This window comes from Bemisia tabaci, chromosome 1 (genome assembly GCF_918797505.1).
Source record: "Bemisia tabaci chromosome 1, PGI_BMITA_v3".
Lineage (NCBI taxonomy): Eukaryota > Metazoa > Arthropoda > Insecta > Hemiptera > Aleyrodidae > Bemisia > Bemisia tabaci.
In genome coordinates, this window is record NC_092793.1 from 2,546,286 (window position 1) to 2,567,673 (window position 21,388).

Below are 21,388 nucleotides of genomic sequence, written 5' to 3' on the forward strand. Positions count from 1 at the left end.
TTCCAGAATACGCCCGGATTTAGTTCCAAAGATCGTCAAATTTGATAAAAAGAAAAGGTCATCAAATTTGATTTTAAAAAAAGTATCAAACTCGGTCACATAATTGGTTTTCCCGAAATTCCGAGAAAATAGGAAATTTCGGGAATTTCGAAGATTCTGAATAACGTTAGAAAATCAGAATTTATTCCGGGCAACGCGCGGCTGCACTGTTAATTTTAAAAAATGTTCCTCCTAATATTTTGCACTTCCCACCCCATCAGCTGTTTCGAAATATACGGACCGCAAAAATCAAACTTCATGGCAACCCATGAATGGTTTGCGTATCGAGGGCTAAGAAGCAACACTGCTTAGCTGACAGTTTTAGCGAAAACGAGTTAGCATTTTTGCCGCATTCTACAGAATAAAATACTCAAGCTGATGCTCCTGCTTTTCCCCAGTTTCGCACGAGAGCGCTGTAATGGCGCTTTAATGTATTCAAAAACTGCAAACCACCTCAAAATTACAAAAGTTTTTTCATTACCCTGTAAAATCGTTAGTTTGCAGATAAGCGGTGCCATCGAATATATGGGCCGAAGAAAGATTCAATGACTCTCCTTGACAACGCCAGTGAAATCGACCATTGCCGCCAAAACCATAGATTAAAGAGACTAACGTCAACAGAAGCGCAAGCCACCGCCATTTTCATGTCAACGAAGCACAACGAAGGGAAGCTGTATCATAAGTACTGCTTTCGTTTGCGGTAAGTCGACGTTTTGGAGAGGTCGAATAATGACGGATACATACGTTTTAAAGAATTGGAAGAGTTTTTTTAAAACTTATTTATCGTTTAACCGGAGAAGTACTGTGAATTTGCTTAAAATTTAATGCTTTTCCCCACTTTTATATTTGTAGGTAACCTGGAAATTGGTTTCCATAAGTACCAGATTGACCGACTCTGAGAAGAAAAATGTCAACATTGGTTCTTACAGAGCTTTGGCCTCTGTTGACGTAGTCTACTTATTCTGTGCCAAAACTTGCTCGATAGCACGACGTTCTCCTCCATCTGGACACTTTCGATGCGGTTTTCCGGAACGTAACCTCTCAGATGAGAATGTGCGCCTTTTTCAATGCCAACTGAGAGAGGATTTTTAACAAATTTGAGGAGCCCGACTTTCTTGCTCTTGTTTTTGCTCGCCGTCATCGGCGGATTCGTGCTGCTTTCGACGGCTCTCTCGCGCGTGGAATCGGCAGCGGTGGAGCACAACAGCCTGAGCTGCTTCGTCTGCCACGGGGCGCGCGACTCGCCGTGCGACCTCATGAGCGACGCCGCTGACGCCGACGCCGACGCCGACGCCGACGCCAGGGTGGCTACCGCGACCTGCCCCATCACCACGTTCTGCGGGGTCAAGTGCAGGCGCCGAAGACGCGTCATCCGCGGTTGCATGACCGAGCAACAGCAGGCCAACTGCACCGGAGACACCAACTGCAACATCTGCAACACCAATTTCTGCAACAACGCTCCCAGCCCGTGCAACAGGCTCCTGGATAACTTCTTCGACCTCTTCACGACGACGCCAGAACCGGAAAGTGGTGAGGATGTGACCAGTTATGTGGGCGATGATGAAATGATGGAGACGATCATCACAACAACCCGGATGGAACCCTTCAGTGTTGAATGAAATAAAGCCCAAGGTTTTGACCGTCCGGTATGTCTACTTCAATATGGATTACTGCCTTGCTGAGGAAAAACGCCGTATGAACCTTCAAGAGTCGCCAAATTTCCTTTGATAAAATATTTATTTTGGAGGAAAATTATGAACGTTTTTCCTTGAAATTTTCAGAAGTTTTAAATCAAATTAAAAACAAAATTATCTGAGAAATTGATAGACAAATATTCAATAATTTTCCTGAAAATTAGTGATTTGCCGGGGGAAATATGGCAACGCCTGAAGGCTCATACGGCGTTTTTCCTTTGCGCGGCAAATTACAAGAACCACGTAAACGTGGGAATACATGCTCTTTGAAATGTAGATTGTAAACATCGTTTTTATTTAATGTAACAAAGAGGAACCGTATAGCTATACGATTGGTGTAAACTCGTACAACGAATGGCAACACAAGTGTGAACCTGAAGTATTGACCCATATATCTCCCAGTGCGTTAAGAAACTATTCTTCTTGAAGAAATAAACGTATAGACGATGTGTGACGGACCTCGGGGCAGCGTAATATGGGTTCGATCGTAGGCGGCTCACGCAGCTTGTATCTCATTTTTTTACCCAAGTTGTAGGAGGTAAAAAATGGTTTATGATTCAAGATGTGTCATTAAAGCTCAGAATGTATCATAGACGATTGTTCAGCCAATATGAATAAATTAAACAAACTATCCATAAAAAAGTTTATTACCTTAATCATGTAAAGACCTGCGGCCGCTATGCGGCCGCCAACCCCTGAAAGAAAATACTACACGTAGAAAATCGTAGAACTTCTTTGTTCAAATTATTAGCCTAGGAGATTAATTGATTCAAATGCTGACGGGTGCACGCGAAAAAAGCGTATTTATCCGTGATTGCAATATTATGCACCACTTTTTATGTTTTATTTTTTATCAATGCTTTTAAGAACTAAACACAGTTTTTCTGAGGAGCTTCCGCGAATTTTCCAAGACGATTTCATAAATCAAAAGATATTTTCGATATTTTCGTTCGTTCTAATCCATTTTTCTAAATCAGGAAAAAATTTAACGTCATCCGAGTTTCTGATTTGCTGTAATATTTTCCCATAAGAGTCAATAACCGACTTTGGTGTCTCGCGAGCCAGGGATGGAAACGCGGTGGAGTCATGTTCGCAATGTGACGCGCCTTCAATCTTGCTAGCGGCAATATGCCTACACCCGAGGTCGAATAGTTGTATCGTTACGCCCGCCGTGAATGAATTCAAATATCGACGTCTGCTCGCGAAAACGATAAGCGTACTTCTCTCCAATTGCAACGTTACACGCCACCTCTCATGTTTTATTTTATTTCAGTGTTTTTTAAGAGGCTTTACGGTTTTCCTGGGAATTTTCCGAAATGATCTCAAATAAAATCATCGAAAATCTCCACGCGATATTTTCATTCGTTCTATTTTCTTTTTATGAAACCAAGCGAAAATAAAACATCTACCAGGGGTTTGAATCGTTGAAAATAAAATACATATTTTCCCTTTAATTAATTTAAAAACCGGGCAGACTCAAAAGCACCCGATTGATTTCAATAAAATCAAAGGAAATTTCGATGCGATGCTATCTTTCATTCTATTTTCTTAATTATTTTCATCGACCAAAAAAATAAACGTCGTCCGAGATTTTGAATTGCCTTTGCAGTAGTTTCAAACTTCAAAACTCACTCGGGTCCAAAATTTCTTACAGTCTCTGGGGATTTGCAAGTCACTATCTTGAACACTTCGACTGTTATTATCAACATTAATATATGTGTACAAATTAAGAAAGTAGAGAAAAAATGCTGTATCATTTAAACTCTTTTGACTACCACTGATTTACAGAAAATATTTTTGACTTGCCCAGCAGGGCCAGATTTACCTACTTGCCGCCCATGGGCCGCCTGTATTTTGCCGCCCCCATCTCATTCGTTATGAAACATCAATAAAAACTGTCAAGTGAACGTGCCGGAGGGAGAGGGATGCATAAGACGCGCTTACTCGTGTTGGATACATTTTTTGCGGAAGCCCTATCAACACTACTAGCAAAAATTCACGGAACTTGGCGCGAAAGTTAAGTTCCATAAACCTGTCTCTGTGTGGACAATGCCTTCCATTAATAAGAAATGAACGAAAAAATTATGAAAGAACAATCATAAATGTGGTTCAATAATTTTAACTTCCACCGCCGCACTGCGCCGTGCTGATCGCAATTTGATTGGCGCAATGCGTGAAGTATTCCTACACTCTTGTAGGCGCTATGCCTTTCACGCCGACCGCTGCTGAACGCACTGTGTTTGACGCAATGCGTGAAGTATTCATGCAGTCTTGTAGGCGCTATGCGTTACACGGCGACCGCTGCTGACCGCACTGTGTTTGACGCTATGCGTGAAGTATTCATGCAGTCTTGCAGGCGCTAATATGTGTTACATGCCGACCACCGCGCCGAGGGCCTCTCCTTTTCATCTCAATTCCTAAGTCATCATTGCTCTCTGCGCCGCGCCGCTCCAGACCAAATTGCGTGTTTGGTTTCTCTCTCAACTAGACTAATGAAAGGGCAGCCAACCTTCTGACACAAAAATGTCACTGACAAAATTCAGATTCCAATGTCCGACCAAAACGACCAAGAATGTTCATAAATGAGCGTTCTGACCAAATTGCGTGTTTGGTTTCTCTCATAACTCGACTAATTAAAGGTGATGTCTCTTGTATCACCGCAAAACGACAAAATTAGAAATTACGATACTCACAGGAAATGCAAGATTTTGTCGCCTTTTCCCGTTTGCAATTTTATTTTTATACTTGCATTTAAAAAAAATTGCAAAATTTGCCGCCATGGGCCGCGGCCCATGTGGCCACCCCCTTAATCCGGCCCTGTCGCCCAGAAATAATGTGAATAATATACTGTTTTATCCTTTTCTCCGAATTCTAAAACTAGAATCGCGATCCACGATTTGATAGCATTACTAGAAAAATGTATTCTCAGCATTGTAAAACGACAAAAGGGATGATTGTGTAAGTATATGAGTCATGCAGTGTCTGGTTAAATTTTCTCTTATTCGTATGGATTTTATTTGTTGAATTCTCTTAAAGAGAAAGGAGAAGGGAAGCGCGTTATTTCGAGCACAGTAACCGTAAAGCAAGGTAAGTTGCCTGAGCTACATCTGAGGGCGTTTCTAAAGGTTTTCAGAATTGCATCACAGGTATTTTTCGACAGTGAAACGTACCTATCTCGGTTTGCGACGTTGCAGATTTCCTGTTATACTTATATTTGAAATAGAAAACTACTTAACGTCAATTTTTTAAAACTTCCGTGATTTCTCTTCTTTATACGAGGAAAACTCTGTGAAAACTTCAAGGAATGATACTAATTGAAAAAAAAGAAAAAAAATATTAAAATGGGAGCGGAGATTTTCAAACTCTGCAAACGAGATACGTGTCTGGTATAGTTTCACTGTCGTGATGTACTTGATACGTTCATTTAACTCTGATCAAAACACTTTCTTCCAAGTTCCAAGCATATTATTAATGGTACTCCTCAACTTCCACACCATATAATTTGGCAATTTCCTCTCAACGTTTTGATTTATGATCTTCGCACACACTCCTCCCAACAATAATCTCCACCGAATGGAAATATCCTAGGAGACAATTTCACAATTCTTGACTCGAACATCTTTTCCTGGAAAACCAAAATCAGAGAGACACATCGATGGTCTCTTTTCTCTTTTCTTCCTTTCTCTTATCATCTTCTTCTTTCCGATCTCTTTTCTTCCTCTTATTCTCCTGGCTCTTTTCATTCTTTCATTTTCCTCTTGTGTTATCAAGTCTACAACCATTCCGCTGACAAGGACTGTCTGACTAATACATGGTGGATGATACCACTATTCGACCACAAGGGGAACTTATGTTGCCTACACTAAAAATTGAAGGCAAACTAATATGACATTAAAGTAAACTCTTTTCATTTGGTAAAAACTGCCTCAAAAGTAAAAAATTATTTCTTTTTGTTTTCTTTCACTTTTATCTCTTGGATGTAATAAGGAGAACGGAAAAAATAAAAAGAGGGAATCGCAACAAATGCATTCTGAACCAATTTTTACTGTCAAAAACTTCTAGTAAAACCCAACCTTCAATAAAATTTTTTGCATGCTCACTAAAATTATGGACATTTAACAATTAAATTGAAAAGACAACAAGAAACAGTGCTAAAAAGCACCTTAGCAAGGTAATTTTTACAAATTTTTTGAAAGGTCATTGTGAAGTTTTAATATTTTTGTGGACATTAGCACATTTTTTAAAAAGACCAAGGGGGAAATTATCTACCTTACACATCCATCAAAATGTGTAAAATACTGACCGGATGAAAAAACACTGTAATAAGATAATATACATGAAACAACTTAAAATACAAATAGGTAGTTTGATTTAATTACTTATGAACACTTTAAATAACAAGTAAGTAAGTAGGGAACAAAGACTTACTACAAAGAATTGGTAAAATTTGACTGACTAAATTAAGTATTTGATTCGCTCGGCAGAGAGCAAAAATGACTGTTGATACCTTTTTATCATAAAAAGGTGAAATTGAAACTAAATTTAGCATTTAAAAGAGGGCACAATTTAAAAGGATAGTCTGCTCGCGTAAAAATTATCTACAATTTAATGCACAACTGTGCTTAAGTAGAAGGTAATGGGAAGTAGTGAAAGAAAAAACTTTCGGGAATGCATCGCTGATTTCTGACTGGGCACTGCATCATACAGTTTATGTTCACTGCTTGACAAACTGCTGAGCTGCTTTTACAATGCTGGCAGCATCTATTCCAAACATGTTAAGCAACACTTTTGGAGGTCCAGAGCGAGGAATGGCAGCAACAGCTAATTTGTGGACGATAATATCACGTTCAAGGGCAACAGCTGATTGCACAGCCTCTCCTAGACCACCTAATTTGAACAACAAAGAAACAAACAAAAAATTAATAATGGTAACCAAAAATTGGGAGCAATGTGTGATAATTTATAAGTTCATGTGCAACGTTATCAAATGAGTGCAAAGAGAAAATAGAAGGTAGGTTGATATGTAAGGTAATTTTCAAATCACTATTAAAATTTTTCGAAATGATCCTAGTAGCACAGCTTCTAAAATAATTTGTAAAGAAGTACGAAAGTGGTAATTTTTATGCGTACACAAGTATGGTTTGAACATTGTGCATGGTAAAGTCATAAATTACTACATTTCAGGAATTTTGCGAGAACAATTTGTGAATATGAAGCAATAATAAATTGAAGGAAAGAACTAAAAGGTTTTCACCTTTTTTTTAATTTTTATGAAAACTACTCGATGGTACCTTTTACATTTCTGAATGGTATCTTCTCTACTACTCTATCTAGTCTGATTTGATGCGTTTTCCACTGGTTTTTGAAATCATTTTTTTTCTTTTTTGTTATTTTTTCGCCTTCATGCTAGGAAAGTAGTAAGATGAGTATTCAAATACAGAAACACAGAGGAGTCATTGGGAGTCTACAACTGATAAAAAGAATTGAGAGACCATGCATATTTTGTAAAAATAAGTTCCTTGACTCAACTTTCAAATTCTTTTTTTCGAGATTTTTATTCTAATATTTTTTGTTGCGACTTTGTTGGAGCTTATCTTCAATTTGAAAAATTAACAAGTGCATGCAAGAGAAAAAGGGATGGCAAAAATTATCAGAGGGCATTATTAGACATTTCTATAGGTAGGAGAATTATCTAATGGAACTTCAGTAGAGCCACCTCCTTCATTATGATTCTTCATCCATGTTCCAACATTTACAAACAGAATTACTCTCAACCAAGCGATTACTTACTGTAAATCCGGCTCCTCTGTTTGATCAACCAAGGGATATCTAAAAAATTCTTCTGATACCATCCATATTGCAGGATCAAAACTCTACAAAAGCATATACTCTCAGATTTTTTATGCTTTAAATTTTTCTTACAAATATAATGGCATTAATAAGCCAGGATTTACCAACCTTGCGAGTAATGATCCTCTACAGTGATGATACGACCACCAGCCTGCTTGGCATTAGTAATGATAGTTGCAGCATCGATTGGTTTGATTGTGAATGGATCGATGACTCGTGCATGGATTCCAGCCTTGGCAAGCTCGTCAGCAGCAGCAAGAGCTTCATATAGGGTTACTCCAGCACCGATAATCAGAAGTTGGTCATTGGCACTTTGTTTCACAACCTTTGCTTGGCCAATCTGCAACAGGTAATTAAAAATAAAAATAATTAAAAGTTTAAATACTTAGGGACATTTTAATAAGCCTCCTCTTACCCACTTCAGCTGAAGGTTATTTTTTATACAAAATAATGATTCTTCCTACCTAGAGATAAAAGTTGTGTTAAGGCAGAGCAGTGGCAGAAGCAGAGTGGTAAAGATAAAAGTTGGGTGAAAATGTGGAAAAAGTACCTGCAATTTCCATTAATTTCAACTTTTCTGCTTGACAAGAGGTTTCCTTCAGTAAAGGTAACTGTGAGAGCAGTTTTAAATACCTGATTTGATAAGCTGACCCGAATATTATCCATTTTTTGGGCACATTCCCTCTCAAATGCTCTTTGGAAAAATATCTTACCTTGAATGGTTCTTCATTCTTGTAGATAACAGCAGTCTCAGGGCGAGAAGTACGGATGAAACAGATTCCTTTTGTGTTGGCTGCCAACTCAACTGCTCTTTCAGTACTGACAGCATCACTTGGGTAAAATACGGTTGAACCTGGAGGAAATAAGATTTATACTGTATTAAATCAAGGCACCTTATTCACGTTTAGAACATAAAAATTTGAAATGAAACATAATCATAAGCTCTTACTTATTTGAAAATCAAGTAAATTAAGTACCTATTTGTTTAAAAGAAAATTAACATCACTTATTCAGTTATTCTTGGAGTAATTAGAGTTAACAATTTAAACTGTATCACAAATATTTCAAATTGAGTAAATATTATAATTACTTGTGAGAAAAAAACACTAAGAAGTGGCCCGAACTGTATGTAACACGGTGGAGAAATGATGCTGGGTCCACACCATTTCACGGGAAAACAGCCAAGAAAATCCAAAAAATATAATTAAGAGTCAAAAGTAGATTCACTGACGAGTGTGATCTGCTGATGAGGTCTAAAAAGACCCAAACCGGTATAGATTTCTCGGCGTGACTCCAACTTAATATTCCAATGCAAACTGCCTGAGCTGAACACTCCTCCCCCCCCCCCCCTCAGTTTCGTACTGGTACTCATTGGAGTTAAAAAAATGTTATTTTTGACTCTAAATATAATTTTAGGAACTTCTTGGCTTTTTTTCCCTGCTAAATGCTGTGGACCCAGTACCATTTCTCCACCTTGTTATAATTACTTACAGAGGGTGAAAATAGTTGGTGGATTTACTTAAAGATATTTTCAAGAAGTAAAAAATATTTCATGAAAATTTTAATTGAAGAAATGGAATTAAGTGCCATCATATTGCCAAGATAAAGTTGAACACTCCATTTGTACCATGAATACATACACCAGTACAATTTACATACAATGGTAGACTGAAGAGAACTTGATTGGTGGGTTACCTGGAATAGCACGGAACATGGCAATATCCTCAAGAGCCATCTGACTTGGTCCATCTTCACCAATACTGACACCACAGTGAGATCCAGCAAAGTTAACATTCGTTTGAGAAATTGCACCCATACGAATCTAAAAAATACAAGAAGCTAACTTTGAAATATCTGAGTCGATTTTTAGCAAAAATTATGATCAAATGAAATTAAATGAAACAAGAAAAATCAATTTAGGGGATTTAAATGGAGGGAAAAAATGATATGGAAAAAACTTGTACTTGTACTTGTACTGGAAACATTCTTGACTAGTGCTTTTGCTGAAACAGTGGAGCGAAATGAATCAATAAAAGTAATTACTCACCTGATCAAAAGCTCTGGTGAAGAAAGTTGCAAAAGTGGAAACAAAAGCTACAGTACGGTCACGGCATGCACAGCCAATAGCAACACCAACAAGATTTTGCTCAGCGATGAAGCATTCAATGTATTGTTCCGGGTGGGCCTGAGAAAGGAAAAATGAATTATTATGAAGTAACAAGGTCAGCATTTGGCAAGGAATAAAAGATAAAATTTACAGCAATTGGAGTCTCCTTCAAAAACCATTTTTGAGAATCTTTAAAATTTAACACTCCTTTTACTCATCACTGACTGGTGCAAGGAGCAAATAATTTAGGCAAAAAATAATAGGAATAATTCATTCATGTCAAAAGCTTACAAAAATTATTCAGACATTTATTGAAAATATTCAATAATTATATTCAGAGGAACTTTCAATTTTTTCAGGCATTTACAGTTCTGATGTAAAACATGTTGGACATGTCACTAAATGCAGTAACTAAACAACAAAAAATTTGCAAAATGAAAAAGCTACTAAGCAGGTGCTCAATTTTTGGAAAAAAAATTGGACTGGAAATAAAATTCAGTTCAGAAGTTATGTGTTCCTATTCATTCATTTTCGTATTACTACAGGTACCCATGACTAAGCGAAAAATGATCAAAATACTAAGTTGATGCTGAACAACAGATGTACCTAAATACCACTACTTTGGTTTTATATAATTGTATATTTGTTTTCTATTGACAAAAGAAAAACTTTCTGTCAGTTGCACTCCAAAGTAAAAAGCTTCTATTTAGATGGTCGATAAAGAAGGAGATGATGAGAACTATTTCTCTGAGGCAGTAAAAAATCTAAATGCTAATAAAAAATAACAATCTTATGACATTGATTAAATTGAGGTATTGATGATTCCACTGGGTTTCATTTCTTAGATATAGATCAATACTGTAGTTTTACCTTTTTCAATTTGTCGGAGAAAGTTGAATTTTTGGTGTCCCCATCAAGAGCAATAACTCGATGGTTGCTGCTGCCAATCTTGGCCAAAGCAGTACCATAGGCAAGACGTGTCGCAACATTTTCTCCTAATTTGTAACTGGGTGGTGCGGATAGTTTGATATTGCTTATACTGATTTTTGGTGCATCTTCAACCAGCTCCTTGGCAGTATTGATCTTGTATGGGCCTTTGTTTTTGATCAGATTTTTGAGGTGCTGAAAAACATGATTTGATTTTCATTAGAGGCAGAAAAATGATATAATTTAACAGTAAGTACATGGAGCAAAAACAAAACATCCTCCATGATACAGATGTAACTCTCCTAATTTTTCAGCACATAAGATTCATAACAAGTACCTTATAGAACTCAGGCTTCAGTCACCTTCTTTCCAGGTTTTCAAGGGAAGAGAAAGCGAAACAAAACACTGAAATATAATGCTTCTCTTTTGAAACACACCACTAAGTATAAAATGAAGAAGAAAAAAAATCAAGATTTAGAGGAGGTCATTGCATTCTTGCAGTGCATAGAGAATGGTGACTTGCGATTTGATTTGAGGCGAAAGTTTTGATTTCCCCTCCTTTCTTTTTAATTTTTATAAGTTGGACTTAGGTGTGACACAGCAATTATTTTCAGAGGTAACTAAGTACTAAAAAGCTACAGAAAATAATAAAGTACAGAAACTGAGTTTGGAATTTTACCTCAACAACAGCATTGGACTTGTCTCCCAAAGGCTTTCCATGCCAATTTTCTAAATCTTCAATGTCTGGGAAATTCTTTCCTTTGAATGTTTTTGCAAGAATGGCGGTTGGCTTGTTCTTAGAGACTGAAGCTTCATGGAATGCCTGAAAAAGAAAATTAAATTGACAACGGAAAGAAAAAGTCAACGTCACATCACACATTGCACACAAATTAATAATGTAGTCCCAGATACTGAGAAATAAACGAGAGCATGAATATGGTACAACAAACTTCGGTTTCTATTTCCATTTTTTTAGATGTTTTAATTTCATCATCTCTGAAGTTCAAAAACTGAGTAAGCTTTTTGATCAATGATCTGTCTGATTCTTGATTCTACTGAGCATGATGTTGTTTACTTCGTTCCTTATCAGTTCGATTTTCTGTCAAAGGATGCTATTGATTTTAAAAGAATTAGGGTGCAAGTATACTTTAGCTTTTTAAATTATTTCCAAAACACACCCTCTTTCTTCAAAATTCATAAAAGAAGCAAACATACTTTTTTAGTTTTTCATGAGGCACTTTATTTTAGTAGATTTTTTCACCAAATTCACGGTTACCTACTTACCTATTTTGTTAAAGTAACTTAAGAGAAGGTCATCCCCCCCCCCCCCCCAAAGGTTTTGGTAAATAACGCCACTGTTTAAGTTTAAGATATTTTTGACAAAATACATTTTTTTAGATTGGTAGGTATTTTTCATTTTAAAATATGGGAATGCAAACTTTTTCGTATTTTATCAAGATATTTTCTCAAATTTGATGAAAAAAAAATCATTACCTAATATTTTAATATTAGGCTAAACCCATCCGATTTTGCATCATTAACTACTTTTCAGCAAAATTCATTCTCTACCTATTGGAGATGAGTATAATTTAAGAATAATAAAAGAGTCCATACCTTGACTAATTCTTCAACATCGTGTCCATCAACAACAATGGCATTGAAACCAAAAGCCTCAGCTCGCTTCCTGTAGGCTTCCATGTTGTGACCCAGTGATGCAGCCTCTGACTGACCCAATCGGTTGACATCAAAAATTGCACAGAGGTTATCTAATTTGTAGTAGGATGCAAAATGCATTGCTTCCCAGATGGATCCTTCTGCACTCTCTCCGTCTCCAATCAGACAGTAAACCCTGCAAAAGAAAGAATTTAAAGGTGAGGAAAGGAAAGTTTAGATGAAAATGGAAGAAATTGCCTTGCAGTGACTGCAATTGCATGTTCAACATTTTCCAGTGGTACAGCAGGAGGAGGGGAAGATATCAAATATCCATTTTACAGAAAGTTTTAGTATGGTGCAGCCATGAATTGTCATCCCAGTAGCAACTACTGTTAAAAAACTTTTAAAAAACTCCCAAGTTTAAAAAAAACAACTCTTAAAAAACTAGACATTTTAAAATGTTCGTTTTTAGGAACTTTTTTGAGGCATTTTTTCAAGTAAAATTCAAGAGAGGTGAACTTAAAGTAAAAAGTATTGAAAAAGTCATTTCATTTTAATTCATAAAATGATAGGTTCTAGGTAGCAGTAGCCTCAAGTGAACAAATACATAAGTGTGTGCTGCCGTGTTAAGGAAAAACGCTGTATGAGCCTTAAGGCGTTGCCAAATTTCCTTTGATGAAACGCAAAATTCCTGGTAAATTTGTGATTATTTACCTCCTAACTTTCCAGATAATTCAGTTAACAATTTATCCTACAGATTCTGAAAATAGAAAGGAAAAATATTCATAACTTTCCTAAAAAATAAAAAATTTATCGAAGGAAATTTGACAACTCTCGAATGTTCATACGGCGTTCTTCCTTAGCACGACAGTGTGCCCGCCGGTAAGTATGTTAAAACATGTATACCTGTAGGAAGCCTTGTCGAAGTATTTGCCAACATAGGCCATTCCACAAGCGACAGAAAGACCCTGTCCGAGGGAACCAGTGCCGACATCAATGAAGTTCAGTCTGGGCGTCGGATGACCCTCCAAATCAGAATCGATCTTCCGCAAATTCTTCAGGTCGCTCACTGGAAAAAGACCGGCTTCCGCCCAAGCTGAAATCAAAGAAAAAAGTGTAGGTAATTTATGGGTCACTAAACCTTGAATTCTATATTTAGTATTCTAAAACTAAAACCAGGTGAGTTGATTACGTGGTGATTCATTGCGTATTTTTGGACGCAAAATCCCGAACAAGCTCGTTTTTAAGATTCCAAAGAATCGAAGGAATTTCAAAGGCGCCGGAATGGCGGGAACATGATGAAAATGATGTACTACGGCCAGGCTCGGACTGGTCATGAGGCCAATCTGCCATTGGCAGATACGCCCCCTTGGCGCGCCGAAAACGCGCCCCACTGACAGATAGCAAAATAAGAAGAGAAAAAAAATTACGACCGAGAATATGTGGAAAATTATTTTAATGAACGGAAGAAGAGAGAGCTAGGAGTGAAGAAAGGTGCTTTTAGCATGATAGTGGTGAACAGAGGTCCAAGAACTACTTTCTGAAGCGTAAACTCTTGTCTGTAAAATGTTCACCTTTTTGTTGACATACAGGCGCTTTATTATCCCCCTCCTTTATTCGCTATGTGTAACTCCCTTAGAGGCGATGGTCGGTTCGATTTTTAGACCTACGCACCCTTTATAGACTTCTTGAGAGACCTTTAAACACATTTCTTCCTTTTAAGAATGACTATTTATTTGGACATGCCATAGCATGCATATCTCAGGCAAACTTAACCTTAATTTATCTCGAAATTCAAAAATAAGAGACATCTAAGGTGTAAACGCGATACAACTATTCGCGCAACATGGATGTCCACATTGCATTGCATATGAGATATGTAAGACGCGATGGCGTGAGTCATGAACTAGCTATACTCTACTCCATGCTACTAGTTTGAAGCACCATTACGAATAAAACAAACGCAAACGAACACAATATGGAAATAAAGCGAGGGAAAGGATGCGCGTCAACGACGGCGCAGAGATACAACTATTCGTACTTGATGGACGTCCGTGCTGCATCTGAAAAATTGAAGGCGCGATGACGCGAAGCGTGAGTTCTCAATGCTCTGGTTTATGCTGTCAATGAGGTGTTTCGGAAGAAAAGTTAAAAAAGAGGCCCGAATACGTCTTTCTTGTCATCGGCTGTGTTGATACTCGTTCTTTCTTCTTTTTTCAGGTTCTTGCCTGATTCTTTTTAAGGATGGATTTTTAGACCCACGTCTTAAGCTCGTGTAAACCGCAGCACTGACACGGTTCTTGAGGAAATAATGGTGCTTGGATGCGTCCAGTGGCTTTAATTTTTTTTTGTTTTCTTTAATTTCAGAAGTCTGTCGGTTACTTCAATACGTTCAATTTTGCAATTTTTCTCGGTACGATTAATGAACTTTGAGCCTAAAAATAGCGTAAACTTGTGCTGCTTTGCCAAAATTTTCTGAGCCCCTCTCCAGGTAGGGGATTCCCTATCAGGAAATATCACATTACGCCCCTTTAACCAGCCAAGGGTCTACGCTCTCAGATGCGAGCCAGTCCAGGAGGCGTAGCCCCCTAGTGTAAGTAATAGCCACAACTACATATGCTATCACCGCTATTCTCCTTGCGAAAACTAAGGTTGAGTAATGGACCACTATACAAGGCACGAATTTTAGCATTCTGATACATGTTTCATGACCAAAATTTCACGTAAAACACGATGCGCACAACGCAAATTACTGAAATCAACTCCTTACAAAGATATTTAATGATTCTTGATGCGTGAATTCAAACCACCCGCTCATGAATAACTCAATGCTCTACGTGATTCACATCGCGCGCGAAACGTTATCATGACAGTCTCTGCGATATAAAAAGCTGGCAACCTCAATCTTGACGCTTTGACTCAGCTATAGGAAATTGCTTATAGTTTAAACAACACATGGTGGGAAATGAACATTGCTCGATTGAGAGGCTTGCTGAAACCGTTGTAGTGGGCGATTTGACTCACGTAGAGCTTTGAGTTTCTTGTGAGCGGGCAGTTCAAATTCCTCGTAACCAATGTGAAATAAAAACGTTAATATCTTCGTTAAGAGTTGATTTCAGTAATTTTCGGTGCAAGAATCGTGCTTTACGTGAAGTTCTGGTCAAGAAACAGGTATTAGAATCCTTTAACTCGTACCTTGTCTAGTGGTCCATTGGGCTAAAACGTACCGGCATACAAGATGGGGGCGGCATGGCCCTTTGAAAGAACGAAGCGATCGTTTGAAGCGTCCCTGGGCTCAGATAATTTGTACTTCATCGTGTGGAAGAACAGGACGGACATGATCTCTGCCATCGAGGAACATGATGTGGGATGTCTGTAACAAAAAAAAAAAAAAAAAATGAAAAGACGATTAGAATGTAACGGTGCAGGATGATGGAAAACACTTGGATTTGAAGAACGCCAGGGTGTCTACTAAAGCTGACTGGTAAAAAAATCAGTACTTATTCAGTGATGTTTCAGTATATTTTCCCAAAAAATTCAGAACTTGAGCAGTAAAAAAATTCAGTACTTCGTCAGTAAGTGCTTTAATGTGAGGAAATTCGAAAAAATTCGAAATTCACGCGCAAAGCAACATAATTACATTGCCAGGAAATTCGAAGCTCAGTGGTAGCCTGAGGATGAGCTGACTGCAAAATCGTGACCAGCGGGAAAATACTGGACCAAGAATCAATGCGATGCGATCAAGGGATTGTATACTTTCCAGGCTGTTTTAAAAAACACGCGAGGCATGAAGCAAAAACCCCCGGATCTTTATGCAGAATTTCCATACTCTTTAGTACTTCTAGACTACCTTCAAAAAATCAGTACTACCCCCGGATTTTCCGGACCAATAGACACTCTAAACGCACATGCAAGCAGTTAATTTATCTGCCGATGTGAAATCTTTTTGAAAATGCCTGATGCATGGAGATGTCAATACGCAACGAATGCCGAGAGCAACTTAAAATTCTGACCGTGGTACAAATTTTAATTGTAATAAATTTTAAACCCCAGATAACATGAAATAAAAATGATGGGGACCCTCGGAGAGGCGCTCATGTTTTGACCATTTTATGGGTGATGGCAGGCGCACGATCAACAACTACCAAAACAATGTGCAGCTGAATATTTCTCCATACTGATATTCCAAGATTTGAATGAAATTCAAACAGACAAACATTAAAGCTAAGGATAGTATGCGTACACGTAGAGTTTTGCAAATATGATCCTTCCACGTTTACAAGGAGACTTAAACGCACGGCAATAAAAAAGTTCTAGTCGCCAACGAGTCATTACATCTAAATTCGCATGAGAGTAAAATTCCGTTAAACCTAGAACCTAAGAACCTGTTTCACCCTCCACCTTCTAATCCACGGCATTTGTAAATTTGTGAGAAGCTGAGGTAACACACGGACAAAAACTATCCTATCGTGCGGCACGCACGAAATCTTAGGTCAGAAAATTCAGTCTCATTTTAGAAAGCTACTTTCAGAAATTTCGTCGTCAAATTGTGACGAGAAAGTATGTAATAGCTTTCAATGCGATCATGATCAGTTTTGAGAAAGTTGTTCCAACTTTTGAGAGTTGAGCATCTCGAAAATAATTATCATACAAAGCAAGATACTAAGAGTCACGCGTCAATATTGACTTCGGCAAGCTGAGATAACAGATAATGAGCCCTGCCGTAGATGAGGTTCAAGGTAAGAAAAATACTTCATCAAACTTGTAAAGTACTTGAGCAAGCAACGGTATTTCAGGTATGAAACACAGCTGTATACATCAGATTATCGGTACATTTTTAGGCAGGTTGTTAAGGCCGAAATTGAAAAACTTTCCGCAGTCTAAATTCTATAACTATTAAGATTAGGTAGAGTAAGTAATTTACACCAGCAATTAGGCTTTTTTTGATAATGGCTGTTTCGAGCGATTATCAAAATGATTATGCGATCCGCTTCCGTCTACAATGTACCGACTTTTTGTCAAATTATGACTGCAACGAGAGAAAAATGCCACTTTTTTACAAATTATGACCGGACGATGATGAAAGAAAGATAAGTAAGTATTTCGGCTGCTTCACAGCAAAAGAATGCCCGTTTTTGGTTGAGACAACACATTTTTGTAACTGAACAGGGATGGAAAAAATAAGATGGTCTTTTTTTTGATTAGCCACAGTTGATAACACTGACACATCAAAAATCTTTGCTCTTTAAAAAGATTAGAATCTTAACTCCACCTGTTGGTCCTATAAGCACGACTTCAACGTTTAAATTCTTAGCCTGGGGCTGTGCGTTAATTTCAACCCTTAGAGATTAATGGAATTTTACGATGAACTACTCCATTTAAAACACGGAAACAGCCATCATTAATAAGTACCAGTATTTGATCATAAGAAAACACTCTACATAATCCAATTTTGAGCTAGAATTATTCTGAATAAATCTCCATCTAATTTTCACGTGTTGATTTTCACGCATTGACTTGTGACAATGACTACTTTTTGCTACAAAACCTACAAAGCTGCAACATGGCTAATCCGTAGCTGATGAACTTCTTGGACTAGGACAATGCATGCACTTGAACTTCAGGAATGACAAAAAAAAAAGTTGACGATCTACATAATAATAATCCATGCATACCGTCAGATGGCAATATAGAATCAAGAGACTTTCCATAAACTACATATTACTATCACTCCTTGTTGACAACGCTGCATAGTCATTCAAGTGAGATAATCGAGACTGCGTTATCTTCGCGTACCGCCAGAAGGTACTGTTTGCAAAGCTTTCAAGAATTTATGAGAGCTCTTATGCCCTCCTAAGGAAAAACGTCGTATGAGCATCCGACTGTTGCCAAATTTCCTCAAATAAAACATCCATTTTTTAAGAAATTTATGAATTCTCTTCTCTCAATTTCCCGGACACTGTAGACTGAATTGCCAATTGGACTCTCTAAAAATTGGGAGAGAAACATCCACAAGTTTCCTTGAAAGTCGTAATTCATCAGAGGAAATTTGGCAACGCCTGAAGGTTCATACAGCGTTTTTACTTAACACGGCAGTGTTTGAGTGGATACACCTTCCATACCCTCACGAGCCTCTTCGTTCAATATATCAATCGACTCTCATTATTAAGACCTAAGCCACAAACTTATATCCGAAGTTTCGATATGAATGCACGTCGTAAACGAGGATTAAAATCGATAGAATGTCATCCCTCTTCCGATCGCCCGCGATATTCTTGGCTTCGATATAAATGCACATGATAAATGGGATTGGTATCGACAGAATGCCACTCTTTTTCCGATCGATCGCTCATGTGCGCTGTCGCAGGGTCATTATGGCATAAAATTAAACCGAGGGCTGTGTTGGTTTCGCATGCTCTCCGAGCTTTCAGATTATTCCAGAAAAGATAAACAAGGCAATTAGCTCGGTTATCTGCACTGAGAATTTATCTTTGCGCAGAGATGTTGAGATGTATGTTAACTAAAAAAAGGGAAAAAACTGATGGGAAAACTTGTTATTGCAGAGCTTCATATGGACGTATTTCTATCAAACGGAACTATTTGCATTAATATATAAGCCCTGCGATACATAAGACTAAATGCATAACAAGGCTTACGTCATATTGCACATAGTTCCGTTTGGCAGAAATGCGTTCATATGCGAGTTACGTTACCTGTTGATTCATAGGAATACACCACTTGAGGCACTATTTCATTCATTGAATCACTTGGCCGCGAAGTGTTGAAAACCGAATCTTTCTGTGTGTTCCCTGCATTGAATCAATATACCTAGCGTATCAATTGAATAGACAAAGTAAACAAAGAGCAAATGGAGCGATCCTATTAGTGAGACGGGAGAGGTTGTTATGAACTTTGAGGAGGGGGGGATGAACTAATACTAAGGGTTGCCAATCGGTCACCACCACCTTTATCCATTGCAACCACCCGCTTCCACCGATATGATGGCTCCATTTTCTCTTTGCCTTCTACGTCTAAGTACCGCTTTAGCCTGCAGAAATGTTTAGCTTTAGTTATTTCACCAAAAGGGAAAAACATTGAGGTAGTTGAGCATCACAGAATCTCAAAATCAACATGCCTTTTTCTAAACATGTACGTTTTGTGCGCAAAAGATACGCTGTCTTACACTTATTATTTCACGGCCAAAGATGAACATGTTTTGTGTTCCATCATTTAATGGTGAACGGTATTTCTTTCTTCTTACTGTAATTATTTGTCTTTACTTTTATTTTGTCTAGAACGACAAGAAACCTTGCACCTTTCAAAGATCTCAAGGTTTGGCTTTGGTGCTCACACCGTCGGTCTATTATATAAACTTACAAATTTCAGTTAAATGTACTGAAACAAATTCTACGGAGTGAAGCACATACGACAAAAAGTCGCCGGAAAGGAGTCAAATAATTATGACAACGAGGGAGAATTGGTTAATTGATTGACTGATAGATCGGTCGATTGATTTTGATTCATGACCGCTATTCAGGCCTCTGTCTTAGAAAAACTCAATTGTTTTTTACTCTTTTTCGCACGACTGCAAATACCTACTTAAACCGTTCACGACGAGATCTAATATTCTCAGGTATGCCGAAGTGACACGGGACTTTTGGCTAAACCACCATAATTACCTAGGTGTCTTCCCATCACACACTTCTTTCATACGAACATTACATTACTCATGTCCTTTTTTGGAGGAAATTCCCAACTTTACCTGATGTGATGAGGAGAGAAAATTGCCGTTAGTGAACTCTGCATTATGTTTCATTTTTATGCAGACCTGAATTCGCCGATAAAAATTCGTTGTTAAACGAAGTAGCGATGACCAAAGGCCTAGTGCTCGGCTGGCCGACGGTGCATCGAGAAAAACAGTTCGGTCAGAGAGACTGAACTTTAGTTCATATTGAACACCAAACTTTTTTGGTTCAGAAACCGAATTTCAGTTTCAACGACCAAAATCCTCGCTTATCCGAACAAAAAAGTTGGTTGTTTTATATGAACCGAGGTAGATCCCTCTAACCGAACAACCGTTGCGCAAAAAATTACCTGCACGACTGCCAAACGATGGGCACAGAGCTCTCTTCTCCTGAGGGTACTTAACTGTTGTTATTGATGTTATCTGTTTTAATTTTTTACGGATCTTCTATACTTAATAGTGGTATGTACTTTCAGGTGTGGGCTCGGTATACTCGAGAGCTTTGACAAACAGGGTCGCGCCCCAGTCGTTAGTAAAAGAGGAGGAAGAAGAAGATGATGAAGAAGAAGAAGAAGAAGAAGAAGAAGAAGAAGAAGAAGAAGAAGAAGAAGAAGAAGAAGAAGAAGAAGAAGAAGAAGAAGCAGATGATGATGATGATGAAGAAGAAGATGATGATGAAGAAGAAGAAGAAGAAGAAGAAGATGATGATGATGAAGAAGAAGAAGAAGAAGAAGATGATGATGATGAAAAAGAAGAAGATGATTATGAAGAAGAAGATGATGATGAAGAAGATGTATTAAAAAAAAAAATCTACATAAACAAAGGAAAATGAGGAGCTTTCTTTCCATAACTATACCTCCAGTTAATTGTACTACTAAAATATATGGAGTCGCTTGAGTTTGACATATTCTGTGGAATTTTCCTGCAGCATGATTCTATAACTCGTATTACCACTTCGTCGCTTCGACCGGCAATGGACGGTGTCGCAGTGGCGTGGCGTGAATTGCGATGTATCGATTGTTATGCCATTTAAACCTATGGAGAAGGATCGATAAACAGTGTGTTCGCAGCGAAAACCTTGATGATCGATTTTTACCATATGTTTAAATGGCATAACAATCGATACATCGCAATTCACGCCACGCCACTGATGTCGTCTAATGACAGCACAAGCAAGGGTACGAGAAAAAATGCAAGATATCGCAGTTAAAAGTTACAAAATCAGGCTGCTGCTACGACAGCAAAATTAGAGATTTTCTTGATACAGACAGAGCTTCCCTTCATCCTCTCCTCCCCCGTCCAGAGGTAATTTTCGTGTCTACGTCTACGGTCTACGCACACGGAAACGTTGAGTGATATAGGTCAGAAACCTCT

At 38.0% G+C, this 21,388-nt stretch overlaps 2 protein-coding genes across 3 annotated transcripts in view; one reads left to right on the forward strand and one right to left on the reverse strand.

Moving 5' to 3' along the window:
• Nucleotides 1–1,106: 1,106 nt before the first annotated feature.
• LOC140224686 (uncharacterized) lies at nucleotides 1,107–20,612 on the forward strand. The gene is made up of 2 exons (XM_072300920.1): nucleotides 1,107–1,685; nucleotides 20,491–20,612. The coding sequence occupies exon 1, from the start codon at nucleotides 1,107–1,109 to the stop codon at nucleotides 1,656–1,658; it is 552 nt and encodes a 183-aa protein (XP_072157021.1). The 3' UTR covers nucleotides 1,659–1,685; nucleotides 20,491–20,612.
• The window catches only part of LOC109032197 (transketolase-like protein 2), a 38,965-nt gene continuing 23,334 nt past the window's right edge, over nucleotides 5,758–21,388 (reverse strand). For both annotated transcript variants that reach the window (XM_019044208.2, XM_019044207.2), the window contains exons 2-11: nucleotides 15,498–15,643; nucleotides 13,177–13,366; nucleotides 12,232–12,466; nucleotides 11,297–11,440; nucleotides 10,561–10,812; nucleotides 9,631–9,768; nucleotides 9,279–9,405; nucleotides 8,297–8,436; nucleotides 7,692–7,923; nucleotides 5,758–6,620 (exon numbers count right to left, since the gene is read on the reverse strand). In XM_019044208.2, coding sequence (XP_018899753.2) covers nucleotides 6,448–6,620; nucleotides 7,692–7,923; nucleotides 8,297–8,436; nucleotides 9,279–9,405; nucleotides 9,631–9,768; nucleotides 10,561–10,812; nucleotides 11,297–11,440; nucleotides 12,232–12,466; nucleotides 13,177–13,366; nucleotides 15,498–15,643 — 1,777 coding nt within the window. In that variant the 3' untranslated portion in view covers nucleotides 5,758–6,447. The remainder of the gene's footprint in view (nucleotides 6,621–7,691; nucleotides 7,924–8,296; nucleotides 8,437–9,278; nucleotides 9,406–9,630; nucleotides 9,769–10,560; nucleotides 10,813–11,296; nucleotides 11,441–12,231; nucleotides 12,467–13,176; nucleotides 13,367–15,497; nucleotides 15,644–21,388) is intronic.

Coding starts and splice junctions, on each gene's coding strand:
- LOC140224686 (XM_072300920.1), top strand. CDS start 1,107: ATGCCAACTGAGAGAGGATTTTTAACAAATTTGAGGAGCCCGACTTTC.